Genomic DNA, 21,109 nt, shown 5'->3' with positions numbered 1-21,109 from the left:
CGAAACTTTTCATCCACATTCATGCTTAATTTTTTTTTCTTTTTTTTTTCACATAAATTAAAAATCATTTTAAAAATGCTTATCTCCAATATTTGTTTTCATATTTTTCTCATTATACAAAATAAAAATCATTGCTCCATCCGCGCAATGTTACAATGTTAATCACAATTTTTGTCAAAAAAAAAGCCACCACTCGGGGTTTAACTATTTTTCCATTGAAGATTCCTTAAATTTAGTTATCCTACACTCAAATATTTTTTTTCTCACATAAATCATCCTATAAGAAGAGTTAAAATTGTCAGTGTTTTGAAAATGTGATTATCGAGGGTTTTTCTTTTTTCTTTCTTTCTTTCACTATCTCTTCTCTCTGTTAGCTACACGATATAGAATTTATTTCTAATCCAGCATTTATAATTATAAACACACAATGAGAAGAAATCACTGGCTTGTTTTTTTCCTTTCTTTATATAAATCTACCTCTCACCACATCATGATGCTTATTATGTTTAGACATCTCGCGCTAGTCATGACTTTCTCGGAGGTGTTGGAGGTGGCGGTCGTATGTCTTTGGGAATGTTTTCATATACTTTGATTTGTGAGGAAGAGGAAGAGAAAAATAATAATATAAAACAAGTCAATTGCAAGTTTTTTTTCTTTTCAAATATAATCTTCATTGCATTTAAGAAGATAAAAAATAGAAAGAAAAAAAGATCTCTCACCTGTTTGTGTTGTAAAATCAACAATAGACCTTGGCGGGGTTGGAATTTGTGTGTCTGATATTGACCTGCATGAGAAATTGTGGCATAAATTCTCTTTCAATTCATCAATAAGTGCAAGCAGACAAAAAGAATCTCACCTGGTTTTATTGTGCGTCTTTGAATTGAGAGTATCTTGCTTGGCATTGCTCAAATTAAGCGTAGACATTGATGGCGGTAGTGGTGATCGCTGAAGATCACAAATATCGCCGGCATATTTAATATTGGTGTACTCATGCCCCGCCTGGACGCTCACCTCCTGTGCCTTGCGCATGTGAAACAACGTCTGGATGTAGTGCTGTACGGCGTAGTAGACAAACTTGTACTGGGCCTCCGTTTGCACCATTCCCGATCGCTGTGATCGCACCATTTGGATTGTTCGCTGAATATCAATCTCAGTTTCAACACCTACAACAATTAGAGAACAAAAATATTCGCCATAAGATTAAATTAATCGCTTTAAAATGCAGAAATTGAGCCTTTTTGATTAACTCAATTCCAAATAAAATTATTTTATTTATCTACAAAGGTAGTAATGCGGAAATTCTACGTAAATAAACATGAAAATTTTCCAGGAAGAATTATTTAATAGATATTAAACAAAACTTACAACAATTGTTCAAAGATTTCTCAAAAAACTTTTCAAAAAAAAAAACTTGTGCCATTGTTCATCTTGACTTCCACGAAGTTCTAAAGCGATAATTTCGCAATAGGAAGAAAACTCATATCAATAGAATATTTGCACAAATGTCTTGGGGGTATTTAAAAGTAAATTTTGATTGTTATATTTACCCCCAGAAGCCATTGTTAATAAATTTCCTAAGACTTCTCATTGTTAACTTTATTAATAGAAACTTATTATTTTATTAGTATTGTATCACATGGTAAGGAGATATAAAACGCGTGCTAAAGTCAAGTGATGATAACATTTTTCAAGGAAATATATCTATTTTTGGATGAACAATATTTTCTTTTAAAACATAAGATAAATATTTGAGATCTTTCATTGATAAAGAAAAAAATTCATTAAAGAAAAATATAACAAACCTTCTCGGATGATTTGATCAAGAATCATGTCTATCACGATAAACGTTCCCGTTCGTCCAATTCCTGCTGAGCAGTGGACACAAATGGGGCCCTAAAAAAGGAGAAATTAACCATTAAAACATCACTTAAAGAAAAATTTCAAAATAATCTTAAACAGAAAAGTAGTGAAATATTTACCGGATTTGCCCCTTCAATCATGATTTGCTCTTGGCGCGCATTGACATCCTGCAGGAAATTGAGGACACACCCAGGATCAGATGGCACCCCATGATCGGGCCATACTTGGAAGTGATACTGAAATATACGTCTCTCCTCCTTGCCACGCCACGAAAAGAGAAATTCCCGCAATGTGTAGTCATTTGTTGAACTCTCCGTGACACACGTGACCTTTGCATGTCCCCATTCCTGTGTCTGACCCTGATCCGGCCAGTACTTGGCGCACTTATTCTTACGCCGCTCGTATTCTTTGGTAGTCATCACAATTACACGAGTATTCTCTTGCCAGATCATATTCCAGAAATCAATTATCGTGTTCGGCATGCATCCCTGTGTCGCAATGTACGTCTTGAACGTATCCTTCTCATCGCGCTTCATTGCAAATCCACGTGACGTTATTGATTCGCTTCGTTTGTGCCTTGAGTTGATAATCTGCAAATTATGTATACACGAAAACAGTTGAAAGTATGAGAGAGAGAGAGAGAGTTTAGTTTATAAAACGAAAAGACGATCTGAAGGATAAACACACTCTAAATATTTATTCATTACTCATTTCAATTATCTCGCAACATTTTCTCATATCTTGTGACATGATCATTCTTCTCTCTTCTCTAACAAACGTTTCTCTTGAGGAGAGCGTTTTGTTTAAATGAGTAAACAAATGGTTTATATATTCTTTTTTTCTCTAAATGCAAAACACCCATTAGGGGGGATACTTGAGCACACTTCATCCATGTACTTTGGGCAACGTGATCTACTAACATAAGAATGGAAACGTGATATAGCTCATTTACTTTGAATTCATAGCGAGAAAAATAAGATTTATTTTCTTTAGACGGCAAAAATGCCTTAAAATGCTCACAAAGTTTGCAATTTTCATCCTAATCTGACTGAGATTTATTGTATTTGACGAAATTTGAATTCCTAATGACTTTTTGAGGATTTCTTTTACTTTCATCAGATCTTTTAAATTTTCCACCAAATTAATAAAATATTCGTACTCACCTCATTTTTCTTACTGCAATTTGTACAGTTGGTTGATGGGGCGGGAAGGATTGCATTCTTCATGGCACACTGCACACACGTCTTGTTGAGTGCCTGACAATTGGGGCAGTTCTTCTGCTGACACGATGCACACATAGCCTGCCCCCCATTCAGATTCTCCGACGACGCATTGATATCGCCCTGTTCACTCTCCGTAGGCTGTCTAATGTAGTTGGCATTGATGTATTCAGCCCCCGGAACTCCAGACTCCACATCTTTGAGCTTCACGCGCGTATGATCGAATGGGAGGATGTTCTTGTAGCGATTTTTTCCTCGATTCTCCAACTTTTGCCCTTCTTTGCGCGAGAAGGAGTGCCGAAACTCCTGCTGCTGCAGAGATTCAAATTCCTCCCAAAAGCCCCCCTTCCCATAGCAATGACCCCCATTCTCCTTCTGCAGCTGCTCCACGCGTGCATTTATCCCTGCAGCTGTGATACGCGTGGCATTGAAGGGCTGCCTCAGGTGTACAACTGTACCACATGTCTCCACCATGGGATTCCTCTTGTAGTGCTCAATGAGTTCACATAGGGTGGAGAATTGTTCACCACCACCTACATCGTACTTCTTATCTTGCCACCGGATCATCACGTGGGTCACCTTGTCGTCCGTCCGGACGGAGAGGACAAAGTCACCGGGTTTGCTTTGAGATTCACGGACTAGAAATGATCCATTTTTGCCACGCTCCAAAATCAACTTCTCCGCCTCTTTCCCCGATAAATTGCCGTGAAACCACCTGGAAAGACAATGAACAAGACAAAAAATAAAACATTAGAGATGTAATTGTTCTCTCTGAAAGTCAAAACAGTCGTTAAATTTTTTTCTTCAACGTTGAAAAAAAATGGATTTAATTGTTGAGACTTTTGGGCAATTTTTTTTCACTTGAACACGTGAAGATATTTTTGTGGTTTATGTTATTTATTTTGAGGATTAATTTCCTCCATTTACTGAGCAAGAAATTCAAGATTTTTACAACTTAAATGAAGGTTTTACTTAAAATACTTTACTGCGCAATATTTATTACAAAATATTCAACTAAAATCCAAATAAATCATCTTGTTTCCTTCCCAAAATCAAACGATCATTAAATCTCTTCTCACCTTCCGAAGGTGGATCAATAGAGAATTTTTTTATAAGCAAAATTATGGTGTTTTACGCGTCTCTTTCTTATCCCTCCCTTCCCCGATTGAGCCTCTACCTAAATAAGAAAAAAACTCAAGAGCATTTCTCTCACACAGAACGTCTTTTATTGTAATTTCATCTTAAATGGAAACTAGTTCGACTTGATGGTCCGAGAGCGCGGGAAGGCGCAACCGAGAGAGAGAGAAAAAATTCGCCTCAGATGGAAGACGCAGAAAACTACGCAATACTTGTCTAATTATTCTTATTTTTGCATTGTGTGATCTCGAGAAAATATATATGTTCACAACACACCGTACACATAACATCTCAATGAGACACTTTGTCATTTTCTACGCAACGCACAGTGATGGGATCTCCTCAATTCTCTACACAACTGACTCTCGGAGCAATTTTCGCGCCAACTTTCTGATGGAGTTTATTAAAAGGATACACTGAAGTCTCGCAGTACAGCCTAATTTTACGCTATGAAAGAGATTTTTGTACAAAATAAAAATGAAATGAACAATATCTTTTACACGCAATGCTTTAGAGTCAGATCTTTTTTTTTAACTACAGAGCTTTAGGCTGCACTGCGTGACCCCATGTGTACAGAAGGTATCACGATTAAGACGCACAGTGTTCGTATGTATGTGTGATAAATATATGCTGGAAAATTGATTGCTAAATGAAATTTATGAGCACGATAATCGATGGGTTTTCTATTCAAATATACCCTGCCTTTTGGTTCACTGATTTTGTGGCTTCTCTTAAAACGTGCCTCTATGTTTTTTTCGCCATCTCCTTTTTTTCAATTCAAGATAGTCGCGTACATTTCGTTCACTATCCCCCCCCCACCTCTAACGAAGTATTAAATAAATTCAGTAGCTTTGAAAAGAAAAAAACAACAACAAAACCATTAGCATAAAGTGAAAGAAAAAATATTTAAAAGTTAACAACAAAAAATGCAGAAAAAAATCACTTTTGCAATTAACTTGCATTTAAAGAATGATTCACAAATCAGAAAGTTGAAGGATTTTTTCCACTCTCTGTCATCGTAAAATTTACTCCATAAATTGCGTAAATAGTTAGAATACAGCTAGAGAGAGGGAGAGATAGGCAAATATTAAAGCAAGTGTATAGACAAGAAAATGACATTCATAATATAAATCAAATTGAAATGCAATTAATGAGGATTTATTGGTAGATTTGCGCGAGAGACGAAGAATGTGATGGAAGTTTTGAGATTTTAATTGCAAAATTGAATAGAAATTACTTCTCATCGTCACACAAACATTTTAATCTCTAACACAAAAGCAAAGTCCCAAGTAGCAATGAAAATTGTTTTAATTTAATGGAGTTAATTGTAAGAATTAAAAATAAACCTTGCTTTCGGATTATTTTAATATCTTTATACTTAACGTCTTTTTTATGAATTGAAACGAAAAAAAGTGAGAAATGAACGTGAAAAACGATCACAAATTTCTTTAACAGTCTTACCTCCCTTTCGTCCACTATTGTTTCATCAAAAGAAGTGAATAAAATCACCTTTCTTTTGTTCTAATCAGCGCAAATGCTTTTCCAACAATTCAAAAGCTAAACTTTTCATTTATTAAGGTATTTTGGCGTAAAATGTTTTGTGGGGATTTTCCGGTCATTTTCCGGTTAGTACCAACGATTAATAATCAATTTGAAGAAAAAAAAAGTAACCACCAGTTAATTAATTTTTTTTTCTCCTCACTATTTTTCACTGTTGTGTGGTAATAACTAGAAAAATCCCACAAATTTTCCATTTGACGCTTCTTACCCTCTAAAATCTCACATTAAACTTCTTTTCCAAAATAAATTTTTTACCATAAATAACCAACATAAACCAGACAACAAAACACAAACCAACAAAACAGTAGGTATTAAAACCAATTTCTTTCAATCCAACAATATTTCTTTGTATATTTTTTTTTGATAAAAATTTTTAATTCTCTGCTAATCTTATAAAACCCTCATCCTTAAAATTACGCAATACAAATTCCAATCACTCTGTGATGATTTAAAAAAAAATATTGAGCTGTATATAACATCTTTTCTTTACAATATTTCTCACAAATTTCTCATTTTTCAACCAAACTTTTGCTACTTGGGTCATAGAGATTTGCTTCTTCGTGTATTCCAACTATTTTAGTTATTCAATTTCGCAATCACAGCTTGATCAACTATTTTTTTTTGTATCCACACAATTATCATTTTTATTTAATTTTCGCACGATTTTTCAACTTGTTTTTGCACTTTTTCAGGTAATGGAGCTGATGAGAAAGAGAAATACTAACGGATAGAAGAAGAGTGTGTTGCGGAGTTCAGCAATTGCCGTGGAGATGATAATTTGGGCAGCTGGTAGGGGTAGGATGGATGTTGAGGAGATATCCAAAATTTCGTGTTCGCCGTCGTGAGTGGGCTTCTTCTTGTCCGACAGATAGTGAACTGCTCCGAGGGCAGTGGACAACTTCGATACATACTTCTTGAACATATTTTTCTTTCTTCCTTCACCTGTTGTCACCTCCACACTCATCCAAAATTTTATTAGACCTCACTCTATTGGTACTTCTCACTCCCGCATCCACCTCGAGAAAACACCCACGATGGTCGCGAGAGCACACGAAAATTAAATTGTATTGAAATTTTATATTATACTGATTCACTTTAGTGTTGGAATTTCTTTGCGCGAAAAATTGTTGATCATCACAGCGCTAGACGTCCGATCTTCTTGAGAAATCTCTTCAATTTGCTCTGCCGCGCTGTTTTGTCCTTCGCTTCGGAATTCTTACTCTCGTTTGCAATGAGATGAGGAATGATGTTCTCATAGAAAAATCCCCCAGACATGATAGATATTGGAATTCCTTATCTCTCCACACACCACAGCTTAGCTACTTTTTTCTCCTCCTTCCTCGTGTAATTCGCGGTCGTTGGATTTTTTATTTCACACACAAGACGACAAAAATTCCTTGAGACTTCCTCTCTTGTAACACAGCTTCAATTCCCACAATCACGTGTGGATGAAAATTGCGTGAGATCTTCCTTCACTTCAAGTTTGTTTGATTTTTCTTCTTCCACAAACACCTTTTCCTCTATGAATTCCTCCAGGATAAACTAGAATCGCTCGTACTGCACACTTTCTTATTTTTTCTGCAACTTCCTTTTCCCCGGTAAATCTCTTATGAGATCCTCTTTCGACTGATCAACTACGGGTAAGAGATCTTCGAGCGTGAGAGAAGAGAAAAAATGTGCACCTACTCCGGCGATCTCTTGATCACTGAAAAACTTCTGTCCGGCAACTGATTCAATTCATTAGGTGATCTTGTCATTTTACCATCACATAATATACACTCGATCGTCTCTCCTTCTCCCTCCATCTACTCACTCTCTCCCTCACACACTTCTGTAAACGCGCTTTTTTTTGCTTCTTTCCCGCAAAACACACCCATACGGCGACAACATCGTAGATAAGTAATCTAACTATAGGTTGTTGTGGCTGAAATGGCTCATTTCCTTCCAATCATTTTACGTTTTCAATTTCTGATATTTTAGATCTAGAAATTCCAAGTTTGTGCTAAAATACGATCAGATTGCCTCTTCTTCTTCCAAGTCTAAATATCTAAATATCTAAATATTAACTAATTCTAGCTCTATAAAATAATTAAAAAAAAAAATATTCTTTAGCTCTGAAATCGGTCATTTCACAGTTAATGGCTGAGAGAACAAATGGAAATTTGTTCTTCATTTGTGTGTTTCGTAAATTTATTTTAATAACTCTGTCACCAACACACAGGTGACAGAAGAGTAACTTCAAGATAATACAGAGAAGATGCGAGGAAGGAGATCTATACGTGAAAATTGCCGTATGATGGCACGTTAGTTTGTTACTATAATTAGCAAAAATTCAACTCAGGTGCTAAGTGGGAGGATTTTTGTCCATAAATAATGTCTGTTGTTGTTCCCCCTCTCACACAGCAGAACACTTGGTAGCAGCGCATGGCAGGAAAAAAACCAATCCCAAAATATAAATTATATTTGAGAGGAGCAAAATTCCCTTTTTTTGCTCTTATACAAATTAATACCAGCGATCACATGAAATTTACGCCTGATCCTCTCATGTGATCACGCGCAATGCGTCACATGTGCTTGGATATTTACTAAAAATAATAAAGCCCATGTGTGGTAAATAGTTGGATGAGTAAGAGACAAAACACAAATTACTGAGAAAATCGAAATAGGTAGAGGTGGTAATACATAAATAAAAATTAAAATTAAAATGACTCTGTTTAGTAATCACTTCACGAGCTCAACCTTGTCACATCGTTGGATTCATGTGCCACGCTTAAATTGCCCATCCGTTGAGGGGAATGCGTTTAAAATAGAAACAAAGCCATCATTATCCTCCCTCTTCTCATGGTAGATCATTGCAGTCGCTAATCTGAATTTAATTTTAGGCATTTAAAAAAAATATAGGTACTGATGCTCAAGGGATGGAAAAATGTTTTAAAAATGAAATGCAAAGAAGCTTTTTTGAGCAGAAAGAATTTAAGAATGGAATAAAGAATTAAGAAGTTTAATACTCTCAAACTCGTACTAATTTTTAGCAAGATGAGAAATATTGTAAGTAATCATGCAATATTGAAATCAATCGATTATAACGACAAAATTCTAATCATTAATAAGTTACTTTATAGTTTTTGTAGGTTTTTTCAATCTTTTTAATAAAAAAAAAACATTAATGCATTTTTTCCCAAGCATACATTCCATAATATTGCTTCCTATCCACCATGCAGGACAGTAGGATCTAAGAAGTTTACCCATCCTACTGTGCCAGGTGGCAAAAAGCAACCAGATACAAATAAATGAGCGACAATCAGAGAGTTGGATAATAAATAAGAGATTTCTCGCACGAGAATAACAATAAAAAAGGGGATGGCTTGTCGTTGAGATGAGTGCGGTGGCATGGGTACCCACAAGCAAAAATCCCTGAACTTGAAGCCAATACACAAAATTAGCATACAAGCGCAACATTCATAAATTAAATATTGATTGTTTGCAGAAAATTTGTGAGTGAGAAGAGATTTTTTCGCTTGGGAGGAGAAAAAAAATTAATTACGTTTCTTCATAAAAACCTGTTGGCGCGTTCTTTCATCATCATCACAGTATTGGATTCACTTTGCACAGATACACCTGAGCGTGGAAACCACACAAAACACACCTTACTTTGGGTATATTAACTTTTAAAACTTGCACAGATTTAGCAAGTTGGATACAAATGAAGATGATGTATAAAAAAAGGCAGACATACCAAATGGTTTATCGATTGCAAAGAGTACAGAATTGTTGAATACAAAAAATTCCAAATATTCTGCAAATACGACAACGCGTGGTGTATTTGTGGACACAACTTTGCGGATACACCTTTCTGCCGTGAGAGAGAAACACGGAGGGAAACAGAGAAGAATTAAATGAAATTCAACTCAGAGTCTCAATGGAAGATCACGCAGACTCTGTTGTATTGGCTATGGCAGCCCATTTAGTATGAGATGGATAAAAGCTCAAGGTGGAATTGGTTTGTATTAGAAGCAATTTGCATTTAGATTATTATATTTCACTGTCAATCGCTCGCCAAAGAGGCGCACACACAAAATGTTCTCAAAGTGGTGGAAACTTTACAAGACAACCGGAGTGAGAAAACAACATTTTAAGAAATCGTGAGACAATCTCCCAATCTCATTGGGTCAGTCACAGGCGCGCGAGACGTACAAGGTGGCTTTAAGGAGAGAAAAAGAAAAAAATATGGACTTAAATGGCAACAAGAAATATTTAGCAAGATTTTATGCAAAAATCATCTCACTTCAAAATCCAAGAAAATCACGTGAATCACACGTCTCTCTCACACATCTCCCAACAATTTTAAATCTCATTACATCAACCGCATCAACCTGACATCCTATCTATTTTTGCCATCAACATCCACAAATTCTTCCATCCTTATACCTCGCTTGAGTGAGATCTTTCAATTCATCTCCCTAACAATTTATTATACCACAAACTAATGTGAATTTTTGCTAATTAATCACTTGTGTGTATTTTTTCTTCTTTACAATATTTGCCATAATCATTCCTTCTGTCTCGCGCACCCACACTGTTTATTTTTTTTCTCTGCATCAACCACACAAATCCAGTTTGAATCTGCCGCATTTTTGAAGTTACAAACCAATGGGATTGGTTTTTTTTTTTAAATTTCGGAGAAGGTTTTTTTGTATCTTCAAGAGGTAAACAAATCGCTTAAGATGTTTCCTAATATTTGTCTATGAATTAATTAATAAAATATTAACCATGTTACCAAAAAATATTGTCACTCTGTGGTGCAGATGGCTAAAGCTCAACGACTTTACCTTGAAATTGTGGGTTCAAATCCCACGGATGATATCTACTTTTTTTGTAATTCTTCTCAAAAAAATCAATTGTTTGCCCCTTTTAGTTTATCTTTTGAGGAACAATCAAATTTAATTCAGGCGTCAAATAAAATAATTAATTGCGACAAGTTTTCTTATTCCATTATGACAAATTCTTGTTAGAATATAAATTCAATTTAGGCATAGAAAGCTAGTTTGTATGGCACTTAAAAAAAAGCTCGAAGAACTTTATTGCCAAGTAGTGCTAACAAGCCGCAATTATTTTTAACATTGGATCTATAAATGGTTTAGGGCGTTTCTTGCTTTGCAATTGACATTTAAAAAAGCAAAGTTAATATCAAGTTTTACTAAAGATCTATGAACTTTTGCTTATTGAGAACAAATTAAGACCGTGTATGGTAGTTTATATAATTCCTTTTTCTCAGAAATAAGAAGACTTTGAGAGATGATTGGATGCTTGGTGAGACCATGAAATATTTTTTTATGTCTTGCATTTCATTCAATATTAACCTGAATTGAGGACATTATGCATATAGAAATCTTATGATAGGAAGGTAAGAAAATTCTGTAAAGGTAATTTCAAGTTGCATTTCAGAATTTTCAATTAAATTTGTGGAGATCCAGCTTTTTGTGGATTTAAAGACTACATCATCAACTTCCTTTTTTTTTCTCAATTCCTCATACGTTTTGTTTACATGAAAACTCCACTTTAAACGGAAAAGGCGCAAAATCAACGAGGATTTATGTGGATAATTCTCTCGTATTATTCTGAATCATTTTCTTGTGAAATTGTTTTTCAACGTGATTTAAATAGTGAGAATATGCCAATAAAATATAGAATAATTTGCATTTAGTGCTTCTGTTGGGTCGCATCGAAGGAAAAACATCCATATAAAATACCAAAGAGACGTGACTTGAAAAGAGATTTTTCTCATACACAGAGAGATGGAGCAGCAACAACAAAAAACATCACTAAATATCAATATTTTGTGCTAAAAGAGGGAACTTCTTTTATGTGCTAATTTATATGATTTTTCTCACTTTATTTTATACCTCAAAAATTTTCCTGTATTGTCTGGATAAATTCAATCAGCACACCCTTCACAGAGAGTTCAATGAGGAAATTATCACCTGATGAATTTAAATTTCAGTTCATCACGCAAATAAATGTGCGGGGGAGTAATAAAAAGCAAATCTGATTCACAAAATTCCTTCTTGCTTTTGTCCTTCAAAGCATAACACCACAAACGTGTCCACCGTGTCCACCGAATATTAAATTCAACAAGAGCTTTAACACCATGTCAGGCACACACAAAAGTACTGTGAGAGCACCATGTAAAATCCCTGGCGCACGCACTCGATGGAAGTACAGATTAGAGTAGCGAAATGTTGTTTTTTTTTCACTTTAACGTGAGTTTAGTTTACGCAAATTACAGACTCTCCGCTGTGCTCATCTTCACTCCACCTCAACATAATGATTAATAAACGAGAGAGCATAATATTTTCTATTGGTAGGTACCTTCAATTGAGACTTCACACACAATGCAATAAGCTGCCATGCCTCATCAATTTTTCCCCCATCCCACAGCGCTTCTGACTTTATTCATTTGGAAAAATCATCATTATTGCACTAGTGGCCCTTAAAATAGAGCCATTAAATTGGCAACAATAAATGTGTTTTTATAATTGCTCTTCAATTAAATTAATTAAGAGAATAAACAAAAAAAAACAACATTTAACGAAAATTGCTTAATTTATGCTTTCTCTAGCCTTTCTACCAAAATGTTTTGGGAAATGAAAGATTCAAGGATTTTTATCACAAACTCTTTAACCTTTTATGAATGTATTTTTTCAAACAATTTTCTTTCAAAAAAATGAGAAAGAGATTAGAAAATCATCCAGAAATTAAGCTCACTTTTTACGACTCCCACTGCAAAGAGGGTGTGTTAAGAATTGTGTGAACAAGATGTTTTTTTTTTTACTCTCTCGTGTGCTCTTCCAACACAAATCTGCGATGTTTAAGCTATTGATTTTATTTACGAGTCGCTGTTGCAAATTTTCCACATCATGAAAATACCATGAAAATTTTTCCAATGCATTCATCCGGAAAGCAAGAAAAAAGAGCCAATGGAATATAAAACTCCACGCGTTTCCTCAAAGAGACATTTTCCGATCTTTCTCACAGAGCATGAATCAGAGAGAAAATTAAATGTTTTTATCTTCAACACGTGAAATATGATTCTAAATGGAAAAGTTTTTTTTCCCATTAACATAGTGTGTAGTAGGAAAATCATTTTAGCGCATAAGAGATCATAAAAGAATACTTTTCTTTGAATAGCCCATTATCGTTTTTTTCCATCTGCACATCTGCTTCAGAAGAACCCTCAAATTGTTTTGATTTTTTGAATAATAAAATTTTAATTATAGAAATGACATTTTTGCAAAAATGAGAGATTTTTTTTGGAACTATGCATTTTTTTATCTGATTTTAATCGAGATATTAAAGCAAAATTATGGAGTAGTAGAGGTTGAATGAAATATGCTCATAAAAAATGATAAAAATAGAATAAGAATATTGAGGACTTTTATGAAAATTTTGAAGTGAAAAAAAATCGCTGAAAGTAGCAAATTTTATCTCTCAATCATCACACAGATTCATTTATGAGCAAACTAATGAAAATAGTTAATTTTCTATGATAAATATGCAACATTGAAAAACGTGTGAAGGTCTCTCGTCTAACTATTGTATTGTTTATGACAACAGTTAGATTTTAGTAATACAACAAGGAAAAGTGATTAAGGAATGAATCACCTGAAGAAACTCAACGGGTTATTATATAGATATTGAGATCATCTTTTGATAATACTTTGAATTGACAAAATCATTCAATGTTTAATTTATTTAAAAAATAATCTCAAGCTGATTCATCAATTGGCATCATGGCCAATAGTTCAGAGGGTGTGGCGGCAAAGACGAAAAAATTAATAAATAAAAAATCTTCCGAGGCTAAAATAGAAAATTGAATATCAAAGCTCAGTGAATCTTGTCCTCTGATGAAGACTCGTATAGACAGATAATAGCTAAAGAATGTATTAATTAATATTAAAATAAAACTAAAAAATAATAAGTTTACAATTTAAAAATTTCTCCTAAAATTTATTGAAAAATATTCTAAATTTGCCCTTAATTTCAACGACTTGTACTGTATACATATATCATAAAATAAATTGAATAAAAAGTGAAAAGCTCATCGATTGTGTTGCAATTTCTCGGCTTTTGCATTAAATAACAGTTATTTTTAATGTGCATAATTTTGGATTTTCACCCATAAATCAACAAGACAGCCTCAAGAAAAGAAGCCCTTCCTCTTCGGGAGAAAGAGCTGCTACAAAATAAAAACTCCTGCTTTTGAGATTTTTGTTCTCGTGCACGCGCGCTTTGAGGAAGCTAGCAGAAAAAAATCAGCGAGGCGCTGTGGACACACGGAAAGCGCGTTGCGATGATCTCAAGAGCAGTGTTGTTGGAGAGACGACGATCGTGGCTGAATTTGCATGAACTGTGTGTGCTTCGAATACGGCCATGGAATTAAAATACAAAGTCGCGCGCGACAAATGGCAAGAAAATGTTGGCTTACCTTTCGGTCGTGGGTTCAGCACAAATTAGTGGCTGCTTCAGTTCAATCACTTGCCCATTTTTCTCCTTGAGCTGATCCGCATTCTCCATGTAGTACTGCACCAACTCCGAGAGAGTAGCGAACTTTTCACCTGCAAGAGTTTGGAGTTTTTTTTTATATATTCATGACACACTGTTGAGCGGAAAGAAGGGAGAGGTGGAGAGACTCTTTACCTCCATATAAATCAAAGAAGTCCCCGTGATTCTGGATTTTGATGTGGGTCACCTCCTGACCACGGCGAATGGAGAGTGTGAAGGCGCCAGGGCTGGAGGAAGAGAGTCGCGCCAGGAAGGATCCGTCGAATCCGTGCTCTAGCAGCAGTTTCTCAGCCTCGACACCAGAGATTGATGGATGGAACCACCTACACAGAAAAATCCCTCTTATGTAGTTTCTTTCACCATAAAAATTTACACCCCAACGGAGATTGCAAATTAAATAATTAAATTGGGAGAAAAAAAAAAGAAAATCCCAATTTTCCCAATTTGAGAAGAAAGACAAAAACTTCCTCCAACACACTACACCTCCATGGGCGGGTTTGACCCATTTTGCAATCCTCCACGCACCGCTCCCACAGGAGCACCCGCAAATGGACAAAAGGGGCTCCTGGGAACTTTTTCTCACCTTCTGGATGTCATTTTTATCACAAAATTGCGGATTTTTAGCAAAAAATCACTCACAAAAATTTGGCTGCTTTACCAAACATTGACATTTCATTGACATTGACAATTCGCGTTTTAGTGAAACATTTTCCGCCAAAAATGTTTCAATGTTTCCCGCGAGTTTTTAGCAATTTACCATTCTTGGAAAAATTCAAAACAAAATTTTCGTTAGAAAATAAAAAAAAAAATAGCGACGGCTTTTGGAACTAAATTTATGGCGCCAAATTCAAATGTATACAATTGGGGAAATAAATCAACGAACAACATAAATTTTTATTTATCTTTTTCACCCACACCTTGCACCCATAAGGTAGGTAGAAATGAGAGGAGCATTCTCGGCATTTTTGCATCTTATAAATCACGTCCCGCATGAGGAAAATTCAGCAGGACTTTTTTTGGATGCAAAGTTCAAAATTGCCCCATTAATTCACTCTCTGCGACTTTTTAAATCGCTCTGCTTTAAATCCAAATCACATACTGACCCAATTTTAAAATATCTCTCCTATAATGAAGAAATTCTCCTTCAAGAAATCCCCCAAAAGTAAAAAGAAAAAGATTTTTTATTCATAAAAAATATTGTCACTTTATATTCAATTTCTTTAAATTAAAAAAAAATATCTTAAGGGGATGGAATGCAGTTGGTGGGTAAATAAAACTCATGTGTTGATCCCAACCAGTGGGATGCTTCTATCTTTACACTTTTTATTTCCATTAGGAAACTTTTTGATAAAATAAAAGAAATATTTTTTTTTACAAAACATTTCACGTGAGAAAATTAAATAGTTTTGAAGAGATTTTGAATCCTTCGAGCTGCGATAATTGCCAATTTTGCACTGGACAGATAAATAATACACACTGCCTCTACGTATTCCTTTCAATCTCTCCATTCCCATGTTCTTCTGGCTCAATGGTATTCCAAGGCTGAATTTCTCCACTCCCCAGGATGGCAAAGACGATGGCAGATCCAATGTAAATGCTCGATGCAATGAGAAAGACGTAAATCCAATTCTCAAAAGTATTCTGCATTGTTGAATAAATTGAATGAATTTTGAGAACATTTGCGTGCGATTAATTATTGGATTAGCTTACTTCATCCTGGGTGAAATAGGAGAGAATGAGTGGGCTAACAATGCCCGATGTTGTGCTGATTGAATTGAGAATCCCATAGATACTGGCGGCAAAATTTGGTGCTAAATCCTGGCAATTCTGCATATTGGTCAGGACAGATGCTCCACTAAAGGCCATTGCAAGTGTCAGCAATGTGATGCACGTGTAGGGTTCTCGGACAAAGCACAACCCCACAAAACACAATCCCGGAAGAATATGAGCTTCAAATGAATAGGGAACACGATTCATTAGATTCCTCCCTTGGGATTTAAATTTCAATACATAATATGCAAACAACAACGGTTCAACTCACAGAAGATGCAGAAGAACTTCCTCATTTGGGTGGTAGTAAGGAGCTTATGTTTTCCCACAGCATCCCCAATGGTGCCAAAGACAAAGCTGGAAATTAGACGAGCAGCATGGGGTAGGGACGAATAGAAGCCTGTCATGCCAATTTGGAAGTTGAGAATTTCACTGAGAAATTTAGGTGTGGCAGCCAGGAGGAAGAAGAGTCCCCACAGGCTACCATAATGTAGCACCAGGAGTGCCCAGAAAGGAGTCGATTTTATCACTTGCAGATATGGTGGTACTTTCTGTAAAATAAGTTTGGCAATGTGCCCACTTTTTAATACATAATAATCCCAATGTCCTGATAGAAAATTCATACGAAGTATTAAAATTGCAAAATGAATTCATTAAAAGTTTCCTTAACTCTTGGAATTTGAGCTTAAAAGTTAAACCAAATCTAATGATTAATGCTTTAAAAAAATTGAAAAAAATTAATAAGAACTCACCCTCTTTTTGGATAAAGCATCCCCAAGAGATGATTCAATAAATGTTTTTTCCTCTGGCATAATTCGTGGATGCTTATCGGGAGAATCATAGACCAACATGATCCAGAAGCCAATGCCAATTAGAGCAATAATTGCTGGAATGTAGAATCCACCCCATGGCCATCCAATTGCCTCTACGAGGAATCCAATCATTTGCCACGTAAATATTGTTCCCAATGTACCTCCCTGTAGGCACGCCATGTACTTTCCCTTCTCATTTGGTGGTATCCAACGCGAGATGAGGTTGTGAAAGCAGGGAAAGAGAGGGCCAGCTAGGAAACTCATTACAATCCTCGCAGCATAAATACTCCTGAAGCCATGATGTGCAGCCAGAGGGCACAGAATTGTGATCAGTGCATTGATCACAAAGGCAAACTCAATGACAACCTTGGCGCCAATGCGCTCAGCCAGATAGGCACCAGGAATGGCGGATATCATGTAGCCCCAGAAGTCAGCACCAAGAAGGAGACCTTGCTGTGCTGCATCCCAATGAAATCTCTCACCATAGCTGGGCAGTTTTTCACCATTTTGTGGCTCAACCATCGCAAGGATGCTGATTGACATGTTCACACGAAGGAGGTACACGAGGAAGCATCCCATAAAAATCATAATCCCAATATTAAGCCTCGCTGGAACCCTCCCTAAATAGCAAGAGATGTTATAGTCAGGCGGAGAAAAAAATCACAAAATTGATCACAAAAATTTCTTACAGAACACCTTGGCCAGATAGTCATTCACTTTCCATACCATTTTTTTCACAAAATTAATCCTTCTTTCGTGTAAGTTGCAAATGCACAGAAATGGAAAACTTCAACCTACTTCTCAGATGGTCTACCTCAGATGGTCCCCAAAAATTAACTGATGTGAGTGCCTTTGGCCTCAAAAAAATGCTAATCGACCTTACATTAATCACCGGAAAATCTCGACAAGCTACTAGAGTTACAAGTGATGGGTCTTCCAAGATAAGATAAGATAGAAGCATTGTACGGAGACTCAATTTATTGCTCTTTTTTATTTTTTTTGGTCGCATCTTCATTTTATTTATATCACTTCTTTCGCGCAAAGAAAATATTAGTTCTTACACCGTGTGGATTTTTCTTTCAAGATTCTAGAAAAAGTCTTCATGATATGGAAAAAAATAAAAAAGAATTTTATTAAAGAAAACTAATGTAAGGCAATCATTTGTAAAGTTAATCAAAACATGATTATTTTTGCTTATTTTTTTCACGTAAGTACTTTTCCATTAAAATCTATTGTAACATTGTAGGTACATATTTTATTTTATTCATTAATTTCATTCAAAGAAAGTTTATTACAAATATATTACAAAGGATTTAAAAAATAAAGAATATGTTTTACACATTTGATTTGTTGCACTTTGCCAATGAATTGAAAGCTTTATTTTCAGAATAAATTATTGAATTTCTTTAAAGCTCTCAAGGTGTTTGAGACACGCTAAATTATGTATCAATATTAACTTACATTTTTTCGTTTCAGCCATATCAGTTTCACCCTCAGCATCAAAATTAAATACATCAGAATTGTCGTCACTACTATTGCTATTAATTTCACTGGAACTTTTAGTTATGGTATGTTTTTTCACAGGAGTTAGCAAAAGAGAACTTGCTGTTAAAGTTATTGAATTATGATCAATGTTATTTGATTCATCCAAAGAACATCTTTTTGAATTTTTATTGAAAACATTCATGATTTATTTAATAAATAATGCTCTGGTGCTATATATTTTAGGCCTTCTTCACCGTACACTAGGTAATTGAAAAATAAACCATCGCTAGTGAATTTTATGTCTTTTTTATAAAGTGTGTAATTGGGCCCATTGAGTGTAAAGCCCCTCCACAACCTTCAAATTTAGTTGTTATAAACTAAAAGAAAATTAAAAACAAATAAATTTTGCAAATGGATTTTCAATATATCGTAATTTTTTGCGTGTGAAGTAATTATTTTGTTGTTAGTTTTTCAATGTGAGAAAAAAATATGTTTTGACAGAGCTTTAATTACCTGTACTTTAAACGATTTAAACTGATGTTTCCTGTGAGATTATTTAAGTTAATTACGTAGAATCAACCTCTTGCCTTTGACTTTGAATTATATTAAGTATGTTAGTAATTGGATGGTATTTCACAATTAGTTTTGGCCCAATTTTATGTCCCTGAATCATGAGATTTTTAATCGAAAAGTAAATGATATTCGTATTAAGAAAATTATTATTAAATTGAACGGAAACTATTGGAAACTTTGCTGGAGAAATGTAGGAGAAATTGGGAAAGTGAAAAGGGATTTTCTTCCAGATACTTGTTGAATGTTTTCCATGTTTTCCTTTCCTTCCTTAATCCAGGGGAATTTTCCAATAGAGTGGAATCTTTCTCTTATCATGTCCTTTCTCCAATTGGAATTTCCTCGCTTTCGCCTACATAAATTGCGTAATTTAATTCAATTTCCTTTTTATTTATTATTTCTTATTACTTTTTTTACTTCTTTCATGACCAAAAGGGTTTACCAGTATCGAATTTATAAAAATTATTTTTTATTCAACTCTAAAACTTTGAAAAAAAAAATTGAGAATTTGTACTTTCTTTTTTTATCCTGATCCCTTTTAATCCTTGAAAAAGTGGGAAAATAATCTCTTCTCCATTTAATTAAAATAAAAATAAGAACATTTTTTGCATCAATTATTTAAAAAAAATCCTTGATTAAGAAGACTTGAGAAAGAATTTTAACAGCAGCTTTTTTTTACATAAGTTCTTTCCCACCCCCACCAAATAAAACAAGATTTATTAAATGCTCACACATCCTATGCTTTTATTTTTGTGCCAGGCACGTAATTTATTTGCCAGCATTAATTAATGTGAAAAATTTATGAATTATTTTACTTTTTCTTCTTCTTGGAATGAACTGCTTCCGCTGTATTCGTCATGGTGGAATTGTGCACTTTCTGTGAAATTCTATTGATGTAGTAAAGTGCCACAAGTGAAAAGATTATGCTGCAATACATATTTTTAAAGCATAAATTTTAGTATAAATCATACATTCTTTTTTAAAGATTTATAAACAACTCACCATGTTGTAGCACACACCCTGTGAACCATTCCGGATGCAATCAGGGCACTTGCCAGGCAGAATGCTACTTCGGGGAAGAGTTTTGCTTGGAATCCACGACCCATGAGAAGAGCTTCTAGGTTTGATATGGCTGTGAGGGAGAGAATGAAGAGCCAGGATCCAACGAATCCACCCAGGAGGGTCGTGGCTTTCGTGGAAGCCAGGAAGGGTTTATAGATTTGCATTCCAGAAAATATCAAGACACACGCCACAGAGGACAGCATCAATGACACAACAGTGGGAACCGCTAAAAGAGAAAAAAAATATGAAAAACTCCTCAAATTAATTGAAAATCTCTGAAAACATACCCATTTTCCTGAGAATGTTTTTCACTTTTTGCCACACTACAAGTAATGTCAAGAAGCCGGTAGTCGAGACTCAAGAGAGCCATCTCAGTCAGAGCATATTTAATTCCCATGTCTGCATTACCTTCACGAGTTTGGGATATTTCCCCTTCAGCATGTTCGAAAGCGCTTCAAATCATATAAAATGAACGTTAGCAAAAAGAGGGGAAAAGCAGCACTGAATAATTTTTTTTTTAAAATTATGTTTTATAAAATTCTTTAGAAAATGGTCAAAGATTTTTAACAATAAATTTTGTTCTTGAAAATATTTTTTTAAACATAAAATTGAGTTTTCTCTCCTACTTGAGATTGAATCGTGATTTAGATACTATTTAAAAAAAGTAAAGGAATATTTTTTTTACCATCTCAAAAATTAAAAAATAAAAAAAAGAAATCAAAGAAAATGTGTTACACCCCCTACAAATTCATCAGTGAATAAGAATATGTTAAATCTCACAAAAGAAAGAATAATAGCTAAAATGATTATCTGAAAACTTTAGAATTAAATTGCCAAAACTTTTCTTTAAATACTTGGATATTCTATATAAGTAATACTAAAATTTTTTATCATTAAACGTTAATGCAAATTTTTAAATTCTTTTTTTAGTTGAAATTTAATCAGAAACCGTTAAGAGACTTCCTTGTCTTTAGGCAATCCTTTAATAAACTTACCTTAATTTATTATCCAAATTGTGATTAAAACATTTTATTTGCTAATGTGAGGGTGGTAAAATGGAAATAATGAGGA

The 21,109-nt window shown here is 34.7% G+C and overlaps 3 protein-coding genes across 4 annotated transcripts; all 3 read right to left on the bottom strand.

Moving 5' to 3' along the window:
- Positions 1–76: 76 nt before the first annotated feature.
- Positions 77–15,035, bottom strand: LOC129786517 (tyrosine-protein phosphatase corkscrew). 2 transcript variants are annotated; one of them, XM_055821608.1, is made up of 9 exons: positions 14,923–15,035; positions 14,475–14,662; positions 14,263–14,392; positions 3,024–3,795; positions 1,980–2,450; positions 1,803–1,893; positions 857–1,163; positions 720–784; positions 77–586 (listed from the first exon to the last, which is right to left on the bottom strand). In XM_055821608.1, exons 1-9 carry the CDS (start codon positions 14,934–14,936, stop codon positions 525–527), a joined length of 2,100 nt encoding a protein of 699 aa, XP_055677583.1. In that variant the 5' UTR covers positions 14,937–15,035; the 3' UTR covers positions 77–524. The 2 variants fall into 2 exon arrangements, with proteins under 2 accessions (XP_055677583.1, XP_055677592.1); XM_055821617.1 differs by lacking the exons at positions 14,263–14,392; positions 14,475–14,662; positions 14,923–15,035 and adding an exon at positions 6,503–8,689.
- A 588-nt stretch (positions 15,036–15,623) lies between these two features.
- LOC129786585 (sialin-like) lies at positions 15,624–17,768 on the bottom strand. The gene is made up of 5 exons (XM_055821702.1): positions 17,611–17,768; positions 16,862–17,541; positions 16,381–16,660; positions 16,050–16,288; positions 15,624–15,980 (listed from the first exon to the last, which is right to left on the bottom strand). Exons 1-5 carry the CDS (start codon positions 17,648–17,650, stop codon positions 15,822–15,824), a joined length of 1,398 nt encoding a protein of 465 aa, XP_055677677.1. The 5' UTR covers positions 17,651–17,768; the 3' UTR covers positions 15,624–15,821.
- A 1,923-nt stretch (positions 17,769–19,691) lies between these two features.
- On the bottom strand, positions 19,692–20,415 carry LOC129786620 (protein KRTCAP2 homolog). Its single transcript, XM_055821747.1, has 3 exons — positions 20,326–20,415; positions 19,979–20,264; positions 19,692–19,902 (listed from the first exon to the last, which is right to left on the bottom strand). Exons 1-3 carry the CDS (start codon positions 20,327–20,329, stop codon positions 19,788–19,790), a joined length of 405 nt encoding a protein of 134 aa, XP_055677722.1. The 5' UTR covers positions 20,330–20,415; the 3' UTR covers positions 19,692–19,787.
- Between the last annotated feature and the right edge of the window lie 694 nt (positions 20,416–21,109).

Source organism: Lutzomyia longipalpis, chromosome 1, assembly GCF_024334085.1.
Source record: "Lutzomyia longipalpis isolate SR_M1_2022 chromosome 1, ASM2433408v1".
NCBI lineage: Eukaryota > Metazoa > Arthropoda > Insecta > Diptera > Psychodidae > Lutzomyia > Lutzomyia longipalpis.
The sequence above is the reverse complement of the archived record's forward strand: the minus strand, read 5'-3'. Positions and strand labels throughout refer to the sequence as shown.

What these genes read in the sequence shown, in the direction of transcription:
- LOC129786585 (XM_055821702.1), bottom strand. Translation starts at nt 17,650, where the DNA reads ATGGTATGGAAAGTGAATGACTATCTGGCCAAGGTGTTCT. An exon ending in ATGCTTTATCCAAAAAGAGG is followed by an intron (nt 16,661 to 16,861) that starts GTGAGTTCTTAT and finishes CTTATTTTACAG; the next exon opens with AAAGTACCACCATATCTGCA. An exon ending in GAAGTTCTTCTGCATCTTCT is followed by an intron (nt 16,289 to 16,380) that starts GTGAGTTGAACC and finishes ATTCATTTGAAG; the next exon opens with CTCATATTCTTCCGGGATTG.
- LOC129786517 (XM_055821608.1), bottom strand. An exon ending in TGATTGAAGGGGCAAATCCG is followed by an intron (nt 1,894 to 1,979) that starts GTAAATATTTCA and finishes CTCCTTTTTTAG; the next exon opens with GGCCCCATTTGTGTCCACTG. An exon ending in AAGACGCACAATAAAACCAG is followed by an intron (nt 785 to 856) that starts GTGAGATTCTTT and finishes TTTCTCATGCAG; the next exon opens with GTCAATATCAGACACACAAA.
- LOC129786620 (XM_055821747.1), bottom strand. An exon ending in AGGGTGTGTGCTACAACATG is followed by an intron (nt 19,903 to 19,978) that starts GTGAGTTGTTTA and finishes TATGTATTGCAG; the next exon opens with CATAATCTTTTCACTTGTGG.